The following is an 18,889-nucleotide window of genomic DNA, read 5'->3' as shown; positions in this document are numbered from 1 at the left end:
GAACTCTTTAAATTACCCCCAACAAAAGAAGATTTCTGCTTGCATCCCAAAAGACTAACAAGGGGATATGGGGCTTCATCAACATCAAATACTTCTGTGATTTTTTAAAAAGTGCTTGGGAATTTACAATTCATTTCATCCAAAAGATAGATAGGTCTATGCCTGTTGAAACAAGGATCGGGGGTGACAATGGTTCTAACTAATATTGATGTGTTTGTGGTCATCTAACAAAAGATTTAAAAATTTTTCTCCTAGAACAGGTCTTTAAAGGTAAAACGAGAAGCATTTTGGATAACTGTGTGTTCAATAACTACTTGTCCATGGCAATAAGCTGACAAAATTGCATGTTGGCATCCAGATTTTTGAGCTTTTACTTACAAATTGATTTATCACACGTGTGTTTAATAAATAGGAGCATTATATCCATAGAAAGTCTATGTGAAAGGAGAAACTAATTTTGGAGCGGCATGCGGACCAAAAATTTGCGGAAGCAGTCATTTTTTTTTTTAATTGAAAAGTCAATTTCTCCAAAACAGGACAGGGAAAATCCAAAGAACTATTAATCAAATTGGTGTGGCCTAAGTAGTGATAAGCTCAAGAACACTACACAACCGAAAGGGTCATGGAATTTTACTTCTCCCTACTCTCTCATGGAAGGAGAAGTCACTTCTCCCTCTCCAAAATCCTAGATTAGGCTGCAATATACAGTATATATACATTTCAGAGACTATAAATAAATGTAAAGTTACAACCTAAATTTAATAACTTCTGATCAGATATTTAATCTCAAGTTATCAACATAAATATTTTTAAGGATTATTTAATGAAGACATGTTGTTACATGTTAAAAAGTGATATATAGATATGTATACTGATGGCAGATACTTACAACAGAACAGTGAGCTTCTAATGTAAACCTAGCTAATCTCATCAAACATTGAGGTTTGGAAAAGAACTTGACATCCATTGTACCCTGAAATAATAATTAGTACTTGTTTTATAAACATTTTTACCTGAATGCACATCTATTGAGGAAAATGCATCATATTAAATCATTCCGAGATCAGAACAAAATTGTATCATTGACAATCATGCACCTGTATAATTTTCTTCTCCTCTTTTGCAATGTCATATGTGTGTTACTGGCCTTAATAACTCTGACTCAGACCTATGACCAAGATAATAATGTTTGATCCAAACTTATCAAGATTTCTTCCCATTTCAAAAGTTGTTACTGCCACATTGGTCTTGTACTCGCATTGAGTGGGCAGAACTAAGTTTGATCTTAAACCAAACACAAATGTAATTGCTGCTTCTTAGCCAACCATCATGTTGAGAAACACATCAACTTTAACGTGACGTTGTGCGGACATTGATAGGGAACTCACTTGTAATGTCATTTGATTATGTAGTTGTTACTCTATACTTAAATGTGGCCAACGTTATACAAATATACATCATACAACTTTTGTTTCCTTAACAATACACCACTTAGGAGTGAGAGGAAAATTAGAGGCAACAGTAGTTTTCCGATGTTCGAATGCCATATACATGTATCTATTCAGAGTATACAAATCAAAGAAAAAAAAACCAAAACCTTAAGGAATTGCATGAACTGCAAAATGAGCATTGACAGGGTTTTCATCTCCTTATATGCATGCATCACCCTCTTAGTCAATCCATTCAGTCAAAATGTCACTATAGGGAAAAGGAACACATTTGGTAAAATTGACATATCAGACATATTTTTAACAACTAAAGATCTAGGATTACTTAACATGTCACTTGTAAGTTGAGACAGTCACACACATTGGTCAGCTCAGAGTCAGAATAAAGTGTCCATGTGAATGTTTCTTTTCTTTCAGTGCATTTTTACCTTGTTTTAAACCTAACATGTTAAACATCCTGCTGAAACTGTTGGTATAGTACAATGTAGGGTTCATAATCATATCTCAAACATAAGCTGTGATCTATGGTTAAATTTGAATTTGTTTAGTACTTTTCTGCACTCGACTGTGATATATCAGACAGACAAAAGTTTCTTGTTACCAAAAATCAAGTTATAAAAGACAGTATGATGAATTACCTCTTGTATAAAAGCATACAAGAATGGGCCAGCAGATATGACCTGATGCATGTCTAGAAATGTCTGAACTTGTGTCACTATGGCTTGTGTCTGTTTCTTTGCCAATTCTACTGCCTTCTCTAGGGAAGCTACATTTACCCTGGAAACAGAAAATACATAATTACCATTGATTAACAGGTACTCTGGAAGAGGCAAAAACAATATATTTGATGCGACTGTCATACAAGTGAGAGGTTTAGCTAGCTTTAAAACCAGGTTCAATCCACCATTTTCTACATAAGAAAATGCCTGTACCAAGTCAGGGATATGACAGTTGTTATCCATTCGTTTGATGTGTTTGTTTTTATGATTTTGCCATTTGATTGGGGACTTTCCTTTTTGAATTTTCCTCGGAGTTCAGTATTTTTTGTGATTTTACTTTTTACCATTGGTAAACATAATATCTAGAAATAGAAAACATTTTTACCTTTTCATTAATAATAACAGCATTTAGCACTGGATATAGTTTAAAATAGAATGGGTATTTTTTTGTAATGAATGGGATACTGGATATTGTCTTTTGATCATTAAGAAGCTTCTGTTCTTGTTTTGTAAAAATTCTTTGAAGGTTTGACAAAGTTATTGATGTCCTCAAAAAACTTTAATCATAAACTAAACCTAATTGTCTATGATGCTCACGGAATGTTGGATCTCAATGTCTCGCTTCTTTGACAATTTGACAACACCCCGTAAACTACATGAACTGAAAATCTATAAGTAAGATTTTAAACATCTCTAATTTGACAAGCCTAGTCAGTGACATGAAATCTTACTCCTGGGTCTCTGGCACTTAGTTTGATTATCAACGTCCTTTACATTCTTCTACTCTTAACACATTAAACATTGAAAAAATTCTGAATTCTGTCTGACCAATCTTTTGTAAGATCAAGCATGGTGAAACTTTTTTTTCAAGGTCTAATTGTTTATTTGAAACCAACAAAATATTTATATAATTACCTTTGTAAAATATCTAATGCACTTAAAAAGTTATCTGTAGCACTTTTATTTTTATCCTGAAATGTACAAGATAAAAATAAACAACAAGTTAATATAAATGGGATACAAATGACCAACACGCTAATACACAAAAGTAAAAATAAACATACAAAGAAACACAAAACATACCAGCAAATAGTATTTTTATAGTAAATAAATGTAATTAAATGATTTGATTTTATTTTTTAACACCACTTTTAAGCACCGCTTTTGGGCTATTTCGTGGCGGCCAGTTTTTATTGGTGGAGGAAGCCGGAGTGCCTGGAGAAAAACCACCGACCTTCGATAGGAAAACTGACAATCCTAGTCAATTAAGATTGGAGTCGAGTGCACCCGCACGAGCGGGGTTCGAACTCACAACCTCAGTGTTGACTGGCTAGTGATTACAGTAGTAACTACTTAGATCACTCGGCCACTGAGGCCCCTTGTAATTGAAAAAGAAATCATTAAACAAATAAAATAGTTTTAATTTACAACCGGTTTATCTAAAAAATGATTATAAACTTGTTCTGTTTGTTCTAGTTCTAACCTGTCCTCTTTTTCTTGTTTGCAACTTAATATTAAGACTTTTAAAGGTCAACTTAGCCTTTATATTTTCCTGAGCACAAGAGTTCATCTTTAGTTGTCCAATGCAGTTTGAGTCTTGTTTTTCTTTTTTAGAGCCTGATATAAAGTATTGGCTATTTCTAATAAAATGCTTCGCTGGGCGCAGCTTGATACGACCGCAGAGGTCGAACCCTGAACAGTTGGGGCAAGTAAGGACACAACATTCAAGCTTGATACAGCTCTGAATTTGGATTGTGATTAAATATTTGACACAGCATAGGTTTCTGACACAGAAAGAATGTGGTCTAAGAACTTCAATTTTTTTAATTTACCTATTATGGTCCAATGTCCAAAATCAAAATACATGGTTAGATTCAGCTTATCAAAGAACCCCATATATTCAATTTTTGTTGAAATCAAACAAAGTTTAATTTTGGACCCCAACTTGGACAAACTTGAAAACTGGTCCCATAATCAAAAATCTAAACACATGTTTAGATTCAGCATATCAAAGTACCCCAAGAATTCAATTTTTGTTAAAATCAAACTAAGTTTAATTTTGGACCCTTTGGACCTTAATGTAGACCAATTTAAAAAACGGGACCCAAAATTAAAAATCTAAAAACACGGTTAGATTTGGCATATCAAAGAACCCCAATAATTCAATTTTTGATGAAATCAAACAAAGTTTAATTTTGGACCCTTTTGACCTCAATATGAACCAATTTGATAGCGGGACAACAAATAAAAAATCTAAATACATGGTAAGATTCAGCATATCAAAGAACCCCATATATTCAATTTTTGTTGAAATCAAACAAAGTTTAATTTTGGACCCCAATTTGGACCAACTTGAAAACTGGGCCAAAAATCTAAAATCATGTTTAGATTCAGCATATCAAAGAACCCCATATATTCAATTTTTGTTGAAATCAAACAAAGTTTAATTTTGGACCCCAATTTGGACCAACTTGAAAACTGGGCCAAAAATCAAAAATCTAAATACATGTCTAGATTCAGCATATCAAAGAACCCCATATATTCAATTTTTGTTAAAATCAAACAAAGTTTAATTTTGGACCCTTTGGACCTTAATGTAGACCAATTTGAAAACTGGACCCAAAATTAAAAATCTAAATACAGGGTTAGATTTAGCATAACAAATAAATAAATGTGGTCAAAGATTTTACAAATCTAATGCGCCATACTGGTCTTCCTTTATAAATATGCATTTCTTTAAACATAATTTAAAAGCAGTGTAAGGGAAGTAACCAAAACGTTGTATTTGGATTACCTCCCTTACACTGTTTTAAATTATCTTAATTGTTCATTAACCATTACTTTATACATAATTTAAAAGCAGTGTAAGGGAGATAATTTCAATGATGTATTTGATTTATCTCCCTTACACTGCTTTAAATTATGTTTTGTACTAAAGTATTTGTCCATTAATGAGGACAACCTTGTTTTTCCCCCTTTTTTGCCCCTAATTCTTAAACGGTTTGAGCAATAACCCCCCAAAGCAAATCCTAACCATCCCTTTGTGGTATGGAAACTTGTAGTATAATTTCAGATCCATACACAGTTCCACAGTTATTGTCTGGAAACTAGAAAATGCTTATTTTTGGCCCCTTTTTGGCCCCTAATTCCTTAACTGTTGGTACCATAACCCCCAAAATCAATCCCCACCTTCCTTTTGTGGTATTGAACCTTATGGTAAAATTTCATAGAGATCCATTCACTTAAACTAAAGTTAGAGTGCGAAAACTAATGCGTCTTCGGACGACGACGACGCCAACGCCAACGTCATACCAATATACGACCACAAAAATTTTTTTGCGGTCGTATAAAAACCATATATTAACCTCTACATGTTTCTTGTTTTTTGTGATGTTATGTTGCTATCATATTGACATTTTCCCAAATGTCTTCTCTCTACAAATTACATACAGGATTTCTGCCTTTATTAGAGAATGTCTTACAATTGTACCAAATATAATAAATTCAGTCATTCAAACTTTGAAAAGTATACTCACTATATTTTCTAGTGTAGCAACACAAGCCAACACATAGTCAGACGCACATAATTTATTTTTATAACCATACTGGGCTGAAAATGATGGTATCACAACATCCTGGTTGGTTAAACTGTAAAAATAAATAGAAAGTCTAAAAAGATCCTAAGTTCAGAACAATGTACCAATTCAAATATGGTATTGCAAAAAGGGAATGTCATTTCATAAACAAATTGAATTAGACATATCTTTTGCAAGTAGTTAAGCAACATAATTTTCATGAAAGTAAGATGAATTTGTAAATTGGTGTGTTTTGTTGCTGATGTATTTTTAAATATTAATTACAATGTTTCAACAAAGCATAAGGTTCATCCAAAATTATAAAAGGAACAGCATACTACTGTCAATTACATCAAATATTACACCACATGGAACAGTTTTAAATAATAATATAGTGGATAGATCCAATCAAGCCATAATACAAAATTATGGTGAAGACGCCATTGTAACACACGTATCAACTTTATCCTTAAAGATATCATTCATTATATATTATATATATATACATGTATATATATTTTGTTATGGGCAAATACTATGTCAAGTAAAATTCATTTCTAAGCATGCACTATAAAATCAATATATGATATGCTATGGTCAAAAAGAGAAGCAACGATAAGTACCAAACTTCAGTGGTAACTTAACTTCCAAACAAATGATAAAAATCTATATAATACATGTACTATAGAAATCAATGCATTAGTTTATATGTAAATATAGAATTAAAGTTGTTCTTGTGTTTCCTACAGGTTGAAAGGTCAATGTGCATGTTTAAAAACTATTCTGAAAATTAATTCACAGGTTCATAACAAAATATAAATTAATGAGAAGTATTGCCCTTTAACAATGTTAATTTCTGGGAAAACAAAATGCAAGGACAGGGGTAAAATTCTAAATTTTGTTTACAAATCCCTGTAATCATCTCAAGTTTTTTCTAGCTTTTATTCTGACAAAATGCTTTTTCCCTAATCGAAATTACACGTAATAATTATTAGCGGTCTTCTTACCCATATTTTGTCATGTGATCTTGTATCATCTGTTTTATGTTATGTCGTAAAGTTGATTCCATTGAAGAAAATTTCTGTTTACACTGACTCAATGGCATTCTGAAATAAATCATGTCATAAAGTGTCATAAAGTGTTAACAAAACAATTTTTAGTAATATGCATCTTTGCTAAAGAAAGGTGGTAAAAAATTAGAACACAGGGGATATGTACATTGTCAGTTAATTAGAGGGTTTACACAAGCAGGTAACAATTTTACTGGAAACATACATTTAACAATAAAAAAGAAGATGTGGTATGATTGCCAATGAGACAACTCTCCACAAGAGACCAAATGACACAGAAATTAACAAGTTTATTTTCGACATTTATGAAAAGACAAAAGAGTGAATTTATTTGCTTTGAAGGGCAGAAGGACAGAAGGGCAGGTCACCATTCTATTTGGGCAGGAAGGTACACTCTTAGGGCTATTCCAGAAAAAAATGTATGGGGGGTTGGAAGGCACTTTTTTTTAATACCCATCACCCACTAAATTACATTTCATCATGGGACAACTACCCATACAATTAATTTTCAGTTTGACCCCACTACCCATATAATTTAAAAAAAGTATTAAGCTAGCTTTTTCACAAATAAGCAACAAAAATCATATGCATTTTGATATCTGAAAGTGGCTATATTAATTCTTAAGTTTTTTTGCACATTTGACAATATCAGATATTTGATATAGATTATTGGTGACTAGGTTTTGAAGCTTAACACCTTATATTTTGTCCTGATACTCTTGGCATTAAAAATAACTTTTATTGCAGATGTGTGCATCAAATGTGTTTTGTACTAGTCACTGTCAGTGTCATGAAAAAAAAAACGTAAAACTATCATATTGCAATTATTATTTGAAACAGTGTTTGGGTGACCTCTGGATGCTTTTTTGTATTGCTATTGTCTGATGTGATTTCTTCAAAAGCTGCGGTTTATTTTTATTAATTTCAAATGGTTTAAGTGGTGTGGACTTGCAGCTCAAATCCTTGAGAAATATTCAATTCAACTTTTATAAATAATTCTACTTGTGTTTTTAAATATAAAAATAATCCTTTGAAGCAACTGTGAGTGCGGAAATATTTTTAGCTATATGTACATGCACATCTGCAGATGGAACACTATAACAGAATTTAATCCATCATAAAGAGAGGCAATAGATACCTAAAGGGTCAATCAAACTCAAATGTGGAAAACAAACAGGCCAAGCCACGGCAAAAAAAGAAAAAAAAATGTGAAAAGACATAAACAGAAATCCACATAACACAACTAGAAAACTGAAACAGAGCAACACGTACCCCCAAAAAACAATGTAATCTCAGGTGCTCTGGAAGGGTAAGATCCTGCCCCACATGTGGTACCTGTCATATTGTTCAACATATGTATAAATTCAGTTACAAGTCTCATATGGAGGATTTGTGCTTGCACAGTATAAGTTAATTTATCTCCCCTCTGATGCATTGGACCAGGATTAGTTTGCCAGATGCACATCTTCAGGTGGTATTAGACAAATGCAAAGTTTCATTGATCATATATGGTTAAGGAGTTGTACTTAAAAGCTTACATTCACAAACGGACCGAAGCACTGGATGATTACTATATACATTCAAATTTTCTTTGTAGGAAGTAATATGTTGACAATTAAAGTTTGGTTTAAACAGGTTGTTTTGTAAAATTGTGAAAGCTATCAAGATGAAGAACAGCAATAAAACAATTTCCTTTTTTATCTGGTTAACATGTGTACTGTAAACCCATGTAAATAAACCCATGAAACCTCATCTTCTGCTGTCAGAAGTTAAATAATGTTGCATGATGTGTTAAACAAATTTATTCAAATAAGTCATCTTCTTTTAGATTTCTGTTTTCTAGCTCCTTATCTACCAATTTGAGAATATCAGCTCGATTGTTCTGTTGTCTTGTCCATGAAACCTTGAACTCCTCAAGTACTTTTTTTAGTTCTATAACTGTCAGCTTTCCTAACAAACGATTCGAGAATGCTTTCTTAATTTCAGTCTTTTTCACTGAATCCTCCTTTTTTTCTTCTTTTTTTCTGATGTATGCCCGTATTTCATCTGAGCTGACACCAAGCAAATTCTGAACATTGGTGAAATCTCTTTCATTTGAAAATACAGACTCATTGTTTTTCCTTAATGATTCAATGTTTTTTGATGGTAAATAAAAATCTGGAACCCTAAGGAAGTCTGGAAGTTCTACCTTATTATCTAAAAAATATTGCACAAGCTTTTTTGCTTCCAGATAAGGCAAATACTTATGCTCTGGTAACTTGCTTATGTCCACAATTGGTTGAATTTCATATCTGTTTATACTATTTCCTATCAAGGAATCATCTGGTCTATAACAACTGTAGGCATAATGCTGGAGCCATGCAGATTTGGGGTCGTACATTTCATTGTAAACTGAAACTGCATTGAAGCATTTTGTTGGACTAATACCATACAGTTTGCACAGTTTATTCCATACTGGTCCTTCTGGCTTTATGCTAAAGTTGTTTTCAAAACGATGTTCACTAGTGTCTTTCTTCAAGAATGAAATTATTTTTGATATGGTCTCTGGTGTCAAAATCCAATCAAAATCTGGAGGAGGTTTTACTGCCTCTATTTTTTCACTCGCATATGGTGTTTCATCTATTCTGTTAACTGCCTCTTCTCTGGCAGCTTCCATATTTTCTTTGAACTTTTCCTGGCTAAACAAGCCTTCTTCTGTCTCATTTTCATTTATACTTTTAGAAGAAATTACGCCACTTTGCGATAAAGATCTGCCTTCGGCAAAATGTAGTCTTTCCACTGAATGTCGTTTGCTGCATCCTTCAGAATATGAAATTACTTTTACTTTATCTATGTTCAAAAGTTTTCTTAGGAGGACAGTCGCAAACATAGTCTGTTTGTTCCTGGGTCTCTCATCTGGACCTCCATCAACTGTTATTAATAATTGGGGTATAAGACCATTATCTCCTGTCTGGAAAAACACATGCTGATTTTCCAAAGTCATGACAAACAATAATTCGTTAAAGTGTCTAAACACAGTAGAATTTTCAAAGTAATGTATTTTTACTATTGACAATCCACCACCGGTTAATCTACTTTGACAAATGGGGATTCCACTGAATTGCGCAACGATATCCTCATTTTCTGACATATCCTTCACTTTAACAAATTGATAAGTTGTAATTTGCAAACTTCTTTTTGTGTCCTTTTCCCAATCATGGTCTGAATAGATGACTTTTTTCCAAGATTTACTTGGTCTTTGTACAATTTCTACATCGCAATGTACTAAAGCCTTATCGTCTCTTGCGATGACTTTTCCATTGTTGATCAGAGTCTCTTCTATTGAATAGTTTATGTCTGTCTGTGCAAAATGATCATTAATTGATGGATTGTGGTTCCCATCTCTTGTTGGTTTCTTTAATGATATACCAGGATTTACATTTTTGCCATGATGATGACGTTTTGCTTGGTGACTTTTTTCACGATAGTTTTCTGTATAAGTATAAGCTGCACTAATTGATATATCAATATCATAGATCTGTTTTAAAATTGTTACACATCGAGGCATGTTCATCCATTTACTTTTATGTAAAAATAAAGTGTCGCATATTAATCTTGGATGACTTTGTAATCCATCTCCTCCAGCATCGAACAGTCTTAACATTAACGTTGTTAAATCAGGATACTTTTCAGCAAGAAGTTTCCTTCCAGATCCAAGCACCTGTATTCATTGTCCTGTTTCTGTTCTCTTCTTGTGCAGCATATTTGCACTCAATGAGTCTTTGTTTACAGTCCATTTCTGTATGGTTTCTTTTGCATATGTCATGCTGGTATTTAAGCTGCTTCTTTGATATCTTTTTCCATCTATTCCAGTTTTGTTCAGAAACTCCACCGAAGTTAGTGTGGATATTATATCTTAAGAATATGTCTGTCCTTTTCAGAGCAGCTATTTAATGCTGGTGTCATGATATTTTCAAGTTTTTTACTAATGTTCTTTTTCAAAAGTTCATTTCTGTTGGGCCATTCAATTGTTGCTATTAAATTTGCAAAGTCTTTGTCAATAGGTTTCTTTAGAATAAAGGCTCGAGTCTGATTATCTACAGCTTTGTAAATTTGTATGACAGGTAAATATCTCATGAAAAGATCTCTATATGATGCAGAATGGTAACTAAACAATTTAGTTTTTAAAGAGCAAAACAATAATTCATTATTACATTCAGTAGAATAGAGTTCATAAAGTTCTTTTAATGGCATTAACTGACCATTTTCTAATTTTTCTAATACTTTCAAAATTCCAAAATACTGTATTCGTCGTAAAATGTTTTTCTTTTCATCATTTGCCAGTTTTACCAATGATAAGATAGCATCATTCCAATTGTTTTTACAATAGTTCAAATCATACCAAATACCATTTTTTATTGCTGCTGATCTCCGGCCATCACGCTGAAAATTATCATTCTTTAATCTTCTTTTATAAATATTTAAATTTGTTGTATTTTCTTTACATGAGACATTTATTGAATTTTCCCGCATAGGTAAACAAGGAGCATATTTTAGTTTTTTTGACAGTGATACATACATCCGGTATCAGTGGAACATCTTAGTTCATTTACAACATGAGCAAATACATACATAAGCATGTTTGAGGTTTTGTCACTTGCAGCAATCAGACCATGTAGATCTTTTCTGTTTAAAGTATCTTCTAGAGTCATGTTATCATCAGTGTAATGCACATGGGAGTCAAAAAGGACTTGATCTCCTTCCTCATTATTTAAAATGATGAATGTTTTGTCTGACACAGTGATACAAAGGGCTTCTCTTTCTTGTGAGTTTATCGATCTGTTGTATTCTGCACTGCATATTTCTAATGGTCATCAGATGCACCTACACCAAGTTGTCGGTGCCAATATGTGTCTGATATAATTTTCATCGAATTCTGATATCCAAAATATGTCATAGCTGATTTTGTGTCCATCATCTGAATGTTTCTGTCCTCATACCTTGATACTATTTCATGCAGGCTACTTCTATACTCGGAAAGTGCGGGTTTAATGTGAAGAGAAAATTTTTCATTAAAAAAATGTTCAGCCAATTTTAGGCAGAAACCAGTGCAAGCATTTGAACCTCGTGATAGACCATGGGGAAGCCCAACTGTGTTCTGACTGATTCCTGGAAATAACAACTTTATTCCAAGGTACGTATCATATGTCTGTGGTATAAATAGGGTCATGTTTTTCTTTGTCATTGGATTTTTCTTCTGTTTTTCCTGATTCTTTTTCTCCATACCTTCATTGTTGTTATCCCTTGTGATCTCAGCTGGGTCGTCTACAAACATTACATCATTTGACTCCATACCTTCATCATGGTTGTCCTTTGTTATCTCAGCTGGGTCGTCTACAAACATTACATCATTTGACTCCATACCTTCATCATGGTTGTCACTTGTGATCTCAGCTGGGTCTTCTACAAACATTTCATCATTTGACTCCATACCTTCATCATGGTTGTCCTTTGTTATCTCAGCTGGGTCGTCTACAAACATAACATCATTTGACTCCATACCTTCATCATGGTTGTCACTTGTGATCTCAGCTGCGTCTTCTACAAACATATCATTTGACTCCATACTTTTATCTTGGTTGCCTGCTGACTGGTTATCAACTTTACTTTTCTTAGACCTTAACTCCTTTGCAGTCAGATATTTTATCTCCTGTATTTCTGCTTTCCTTTTCCTACCAGGTTTCTTTTTCTTCTTCCCCCCCGTCTCTCAACTTTATAAGCATGAGCTGTCCAGTTTGTTAGTATTTTTGAATAATCTTTCTCAGCTTTCTCAGCATCAACTGTTATCAATTTTATATGCTTTCGTAATGAAACTTTATCATTCATAGAAATGGTTCCTTTGTATATTCGACTACAAAGTTCCTGCTCTTTTTCTGTCTTTTCTGTCTCCAATTTCTGTATTTCATTTTGTTTCTGTTCTGCTGCTTGCTCATAGCAACTGAATGGATCATTTTCTAATTTTTGAGCTTTACCGATTTCCTTCCCAAATTTGCATAGTGCAATCTGTCTACCACCTTCATATGACCAGGCTTTTTTTATCAAACCTTCCATATAAGATCTTTTGGTATTTTTATGTGCGAAGTCCAAAGCCTTTTTGTTCCAAAACTCATACCATGCACGCTTCATAGGTGTTTGCAAATCTAGGAACTCTTGTTCGAAAACTTTAAAACCAATACGCCTCAATTCACCATATCTGAAAAAAAAAACAACATTATTTCATTTGTATATAAATACAAGCATCATACTAAATTGAAATAAAGACAGAATGTGTGCAGAGTAACAGATACCCCCCTTTTTCCACTTAGGACACCTGTTGCCACATATTGCAATGTTAAACTTAGTAAGACAGACGGAGAGACAGACAGGGTTATTCCTTTTTGTTTTTTGAGCTACAGAACATCTGAATAAATTGCCACTTTGCGTTTTCTCTATTTAAATGTTTTTTTTAAAGCGTGGTGCCCATATTTGTTGACAGTAAAACCTAATACTCATCTAAACCTGCAAAGCTCACCTATTAAATAAACAATTAAATGGATGTAGAAAGATGCTAGGGGCCGTCTTGACCTTGTTGTAGGCTATGAATGATTCGTTCATTGTTGAAGACTCTACATCGACTGTCAAGATGAAGAACAGGAATAAAAGCCCTGTTGATTGATAATTTGTATTTTCTCTATGTATTTTGTGCAATTTTGTCCCATGTACATTTACTCCATATCCCTTTATTTTCTATTACAACAGAGGACAGAGGAAAAGTAATGACAAAAAGTTGTTACCATTAGGTCAAAACTGTATACCCCTATAACTTCATTTGCAATGGGTATAGTTACACACCTGTCACATTTAGGATCCATTTTTCCCTTCAGAAAATGATTAAGTGTCATCTGAGTACCAGGTGCTAACTTTGCTGTTATCTGTGCTTTTGGGATAGCCTGTTTTCTGTTGACAATCTGTGGTTCAACCTTAACATCTTGTTGTTTGGTCTCAAGATCATTTATTTCTACATGTTCCATATTTTCTGGTTGTATTTCAAAAGTTACAGCCTCAAGTGTTACAGATGCTTTGGTGACTTCTTCAGGCTTCTCAGGCTTTTTTTCCTTCATGTCACCTTCCTGTAACATAATAAAAATTGTTTATCTTTTAAATTGATTGATTGATGGTTCTTCAACATCGTGTGATCACTGATGGGGATAAAATCAGACAAGAACATGTTCAACATAAAAAACAAGTAAAAAAGGGATATTAGGATGGATCTACAGATGACAGTTTTGGTGGTTAATGGCAGAAAACAAGACCAAATGTAATAAATATAAGCAATTATATGTCACAGTACAGCTTCAGTGAAGTATGTTGCATATATCTATCAACATATGTTCCGATGATAAATGCATTTCATAAATATTGATCTGTCAAAGAAAAGCACGACATGATTTGAAATAAGAAAAGGAAACCAAAATCATGCCAAACATTCACATATGTAAACAAGAATGTGTCCAAAGTACATGGATGCCCCACTCACACTATCATTTTCTATGTTCAGTGGACCGTGAAATTGGGGTCAAAACTCTAATTTGGCATTAAAATTAGAAAGATCATATCATAGGGAACATGTGTACTGAGTTTCAAGTTGATTGGACTTCAACTTCATCAAAAACTATCTTGACCAAAAACTTTTGCCTGACACGGGACAGACGGACGAACGAACAGACAAACGAATGGATGCACAGACCAGAAAACATAATGGCCCTCTACTATCGTAGGTGGGGCATAAAAACATAGATGTCCTTTGATAATAATAAAACATGTTAAATATAAAAGGATCTGGCGTTATGTTCATACCTTTAACTGATGAAGGAGGGTCCTAAATTTTGCCCTTGGTCCCATTTTTGGGAAAATCTGTAACACCTCATCTTCGTTTAGGCCCAATAAAGCATTACCATCTATTTCTTCTTCTGAAATTATAAAAAAAAAATGGTCTTGTAAAACAAATACTTACTGTGATTATACATTAAACCCCCTCCTAACTATCATTCAATCCAACTTAACATGAATAGCAAATGACAAAGTTGAATATTTACCATACAAGGCACATTTCTATGAAATTTCATTTAAAAAAATACATAATAGTAACAGGATGCTGTTACAAAGTCTCCCAATCAAAGCCTTGTAATTATAAAACCCTTGGTACTACCCCTATAATTTTTTTCCATTTTAGCTGTCACATCTCACTTGCTTATAAAGGATTTGATGTCAATGAAAATTTGAAATGATTGTGTTTTCTAACATGTTTTGTTTTCTCAAACAGGAGGGGTGGGGATGACCCCTGGGGACTCCCCATATATTTCATTTGATTTGTGTTATTGTCCCATACGAGAATATATATGGTTTAGGGGTGTGGATCTCGATCATTTTCAAGTTCTCAAACAGAAGGGGGTGGGGGTGATCCCAAGAGACTACCCCTATATTTCATTTGATTTGTTTTATTGTCCCATACAAGAATATATATGGTTTAGGGGTGGGGATCTAAACCGTTTACACGTTCTCAAACAGGATGGGGATGGGGGTGACCCCGAAGACTCCCTCTATATTTCATTTGATTTGTTTTAATGTCCCATACAAGAATATATATGGTTTAGGGGTGGGGATCTAAACCGTTTACACATTCTCAAACAGGACGGGGGTGGGGGCGACACTGGGAACTCCCTCTATATTTCATTTGATTTGTTTTATTGTCCCATACAAGAATATATATGGTTTAGGGGTGGGAATCTGGACCTTTTGCAAGATAAAAGCACATTCTCAAATTGAAGGGGGTGGTGGTGACCCCCAGGGACTTACCCTTCATTTTATTTGATTTGTTTTATTGTCTAGTGATCATTACTGAAGACCGAGTGCATCTATTACCTACGGTTTTCACGTTTATAGTTATTTGAAAATTAAAAAAAATAAAATCCCATAGGGTTCTTTAGTAAACCCCTCCCTTCTTTATGCCCCTCAAAATACTCCTAAATAAAAAAAGTTTATTCTGATTGGTCTAAGTAGATGTTCCAAACACGTAGTGATCTATGGAGTTGGGGTGCTGGGATAGGATATGATGATTTATTGAAACATGAAAATAGGTGAAAGTTGTTTTGGGTTTTTGTTCGAAGTGGTGATGACGGATGGACGGACAATGATATACAATAATTTAGGCTAATAAAAACCAAATGTCTACAGATGGCAAAAGTGACCACGACATACAAAAAGTGTCGGACAGCCAATCAGAGTATAAAACAGTCATTTAAAAAATTGAGAGTTACAATTGTAGTAAATGACAATCATGGACCACTCCTCTAGTTTTATTCAAATTGTCTCTGTAGTTTCTGACAAAAGTTTTATATCTGATTCCATTTCTTAGGTATTATGTGACCACTATATATACATTTTGTTTGTAACTATTCATTCTATCTCGAAAAGTCTGAGGTTAGTCTTAAAAGCATTTATTCAGTTCTAGGCTAACCTCTACTAGAACTGAATCACTTACCTGACAAAGAGTTAAGATTGAATATTAGTAAATAGTATCTACCCGGTATGTTAATTATCTATTGAAGTACTTTTTTATATTAAAGTGCTGGTTTTGGTGTGAAATACCTTTCATAATTTGTTATCAATAATCACCTTTAAAAGAATAACAATCAAAGGAAACTTTGAGAAATACAAATTAAAGCAGACACAGATCCAGGACTTTGGTTTTAGTAGGTGCATTTTTTTCATTCATTGTCTAGGGTAACAATGCTTAAATGTTTACTGTGTTAAAAAAAATCCTCTCATTTTTAGTGGGGAAAGGGCAAGACATATGCCAACCTCTAAATCCATGCCTGTAGAATGATTACAGAAGCACAAGAATAATATATGTGATAGATATATGGATATATAGCAGGGTATGAAAGTTAAAAATGATTACCGTATACAAATTCCATCAACATCTAAAAATTTTGTGGTAGAATTAATTTGTGATAATTTCATGTACATGTAAACTGCATCAAATATCTTTATCACATTAGGCAATTTGTTTATAAATATATGTTGAAAATAACAGAAAAAGTGAAATGAATAAACAGCATGAAAACAAGTAAATGTGCATTAAAATTATTGATTATATAGTGCTTTTACACAGCAAGCTAGCTATAAGTTATTAAGTATGATAAAATATCCATCCACCAAAAGCATGTGTAGGTTCATAAGTTCTACTACTTACAAATAATACTGGCAATTTATATCCGACATTGATTTCCTACAAAGTTCAATAGAATCTGCTTGCAACTTTGAAAAACTACTGTGACTTATCTATTTTACTACATGTGTACATAAAAGTAATTTTTTGGTTATAATTAATTTACCCATGTATGAGGGTAGGAATGCCATTTACCGTCAGGCGTCAAACAGTCATTTTTGGCTACCGTTAGCGTCATATTGGTTAAAATTTTACCGTGATTTGTCAAAATATCCTTATCGTGATTCGTCAGAGGTCTCAAATAATTATCGTTACCGTTATTTTTGGAAAAAATTTAACGTGATTCGTCAAAATCAGTTGATTTTTTTTATCGTTTAAAAGAAAGTGTACATTTTATCGTCATGTACCAAAAATTACCGTTAACGTCATTTGTTAAGAATTTTTACCGTTATTGGTCATGAAGGTACCCCCATTACGACCCTCATGTATACTCAGAATAATAACAATCAAACTATGCCAAAGGCAAACAAATAATTATATTACCTTCTGACAAAACATTTCACTGTACTAATCAAGTTCTGGAGCATATTTCACACAATACTGATAAAAAAATACTCTTGTGGTTATATTATGTTTATTTTTGTCATTTCTGTGTTTTTATTATATATATATAATGATAAAATAAAAATCAATCAAGAATCAAGATGCCAACAAAACAGCCTTTTCTCGTATGAAATTTTTTTTTTAATAACCCTAATTAAAATCATTTTATTGTTTGTATTGGGACTCTGTAACTTCCTTTCGAATATACACTCATTTATCTGTTTAATTTCGATTGTCAGTAAAACATACTGACTTTTTGTTTTTTGCATTTATTTCGTTAATAACATGGTAAACTTTGCTTTTCTGGAGCCAGTCTTCGAGTTGTGGATAAATTTTCACAACACCATCTCCTTTAATGAACAAATATTACCTGTAAAAAAGTCCGCAAATTTCCCCAATCCATTGGATTGGAGCCAGGAACAAACAGCGATAACATCCCACTGTCCAGCCATGCTGTTTCCATGCGGTAAACAATCCGGTAACTGAACATGTCACATTAGGGAAAACAGTTAAAAAAGAAATCCGGGAACCAGTTACTACTCTGACACTTTGTAACTCTCTCCCTTTTAGGAACACCGATATGCATATACAGTTCCATTCGAAACGCTCGGGCATTAACCAAAGGATTTAATATGCGCAAAAAGTAAACAAAATCGCCGATTAAAACACGTTTTCCATCGATATTTGAAGGTTCTATCAACTGAAAAAGATATTTTCTTCTCTTTAGGTACAACCACCCATCTAATTAAGTTGTGTAAGAGAACAACTACCCACACAATTTTAATTCCTCCTCCCCCCATCACCCATGCAAAAAAAGATCAACTGCCGTCCAACACCCCCATACATTTTTTTCTGGAATAGCACTTATCCAATTCATCCATTCATTGTGACTTATTTTTAGATTTTAAAACCCATATCTATTCATATGATTGTTACTTGATGTACAGACCTATAATTTATTCAGCACTGCAGTTCTAAGGAGAAAGATTATAAAATGGATTATCTCCCCATTAATAGAAATGTGGACATGCTAATTTTGTTTTTAAAAGAATATCAGCTCTTCCTGAAATATAAATCTTGACATAAAAACATAGCCATAGTTCTCAATCTTTTATTACAAAATGTTGGTCATGATGGCCAAAATGTGTAGGGCATAAAAATTGTGGATTTTTTCATGGATTTGAATATTATGGAGATTCTGACACTGATCAGGTTTAATATTCAG

At 33.3% G+C, this 18,889-nt stretch overlaps 1 protein-coding gene and 1 long non-coding RNA gene across 2 annotated transcripts in view; both read right to left on the bottom strand.

Annotated features, from left to right (window-relative positions):
- LOC127710693 (cell division control protein 45 homolog) overlaps nt 1-18,889 on the bottom strand; it is a 45,469-nt gene that overhangs the window by 6,237 nt on the left and 20,343 nt on the right. The window contains exons 11-15 of the mRNA XM_052216632.1: nt 6,750-6,848; nt 5,704-5,815; nt 3,083-3,138; nt 2,087-2,225; nt 890-973 (exon numbers count right to left, since the gene is read on the bottom strand). Coding sequence (XP_052072592.1) covers nt 890-973; nt 2,087-2,225; nt 3,083-3,138; nt 5,704-5,815; nt 6,750-6,848 — 490 coding nt within the window. The remainder of the gene's footprint in view (nt 1-889; nt 974-2,086; nt 2,226-3,082; nt 3,139-5,703; nt 5,816-6,749; nt 6,849-18,889) is intronic.
- LOC127710695 (uncharacterized) lies at nt 14,662-18,213 on the bottom strand. Its single transcript, XR_007986286.1, has 3 exons — nt 18,035-18,213; nt 17,086-17,121; nt 14,662-14,800 (listed from the first exon to the last, which is right to left on the bottom strand). It is a non-coding gene; the product is annotated as an uncharacterized LOC127710695 (long non-coding RNA).

This window comes from Mytilus californianus, unplaced genomic scaffold (assembly GCF_021869535.1).
Source record: "Mytilus californianus isolate M0D057914Y unplaced genomic scaffold, xbMytCali1.0.p SCAF_8, whole genome shotgun sequence".
NCBI lineage: Eukaryota > Metazoa > Mollusca > Bivalvia > Mytilida > Mytilidae > Mytilus > Mytilus californianus.
Note: the sequence above shows the minus strand (reverse complement) of the source record. Positions and strands in the feature narration are given on the sequence as shown.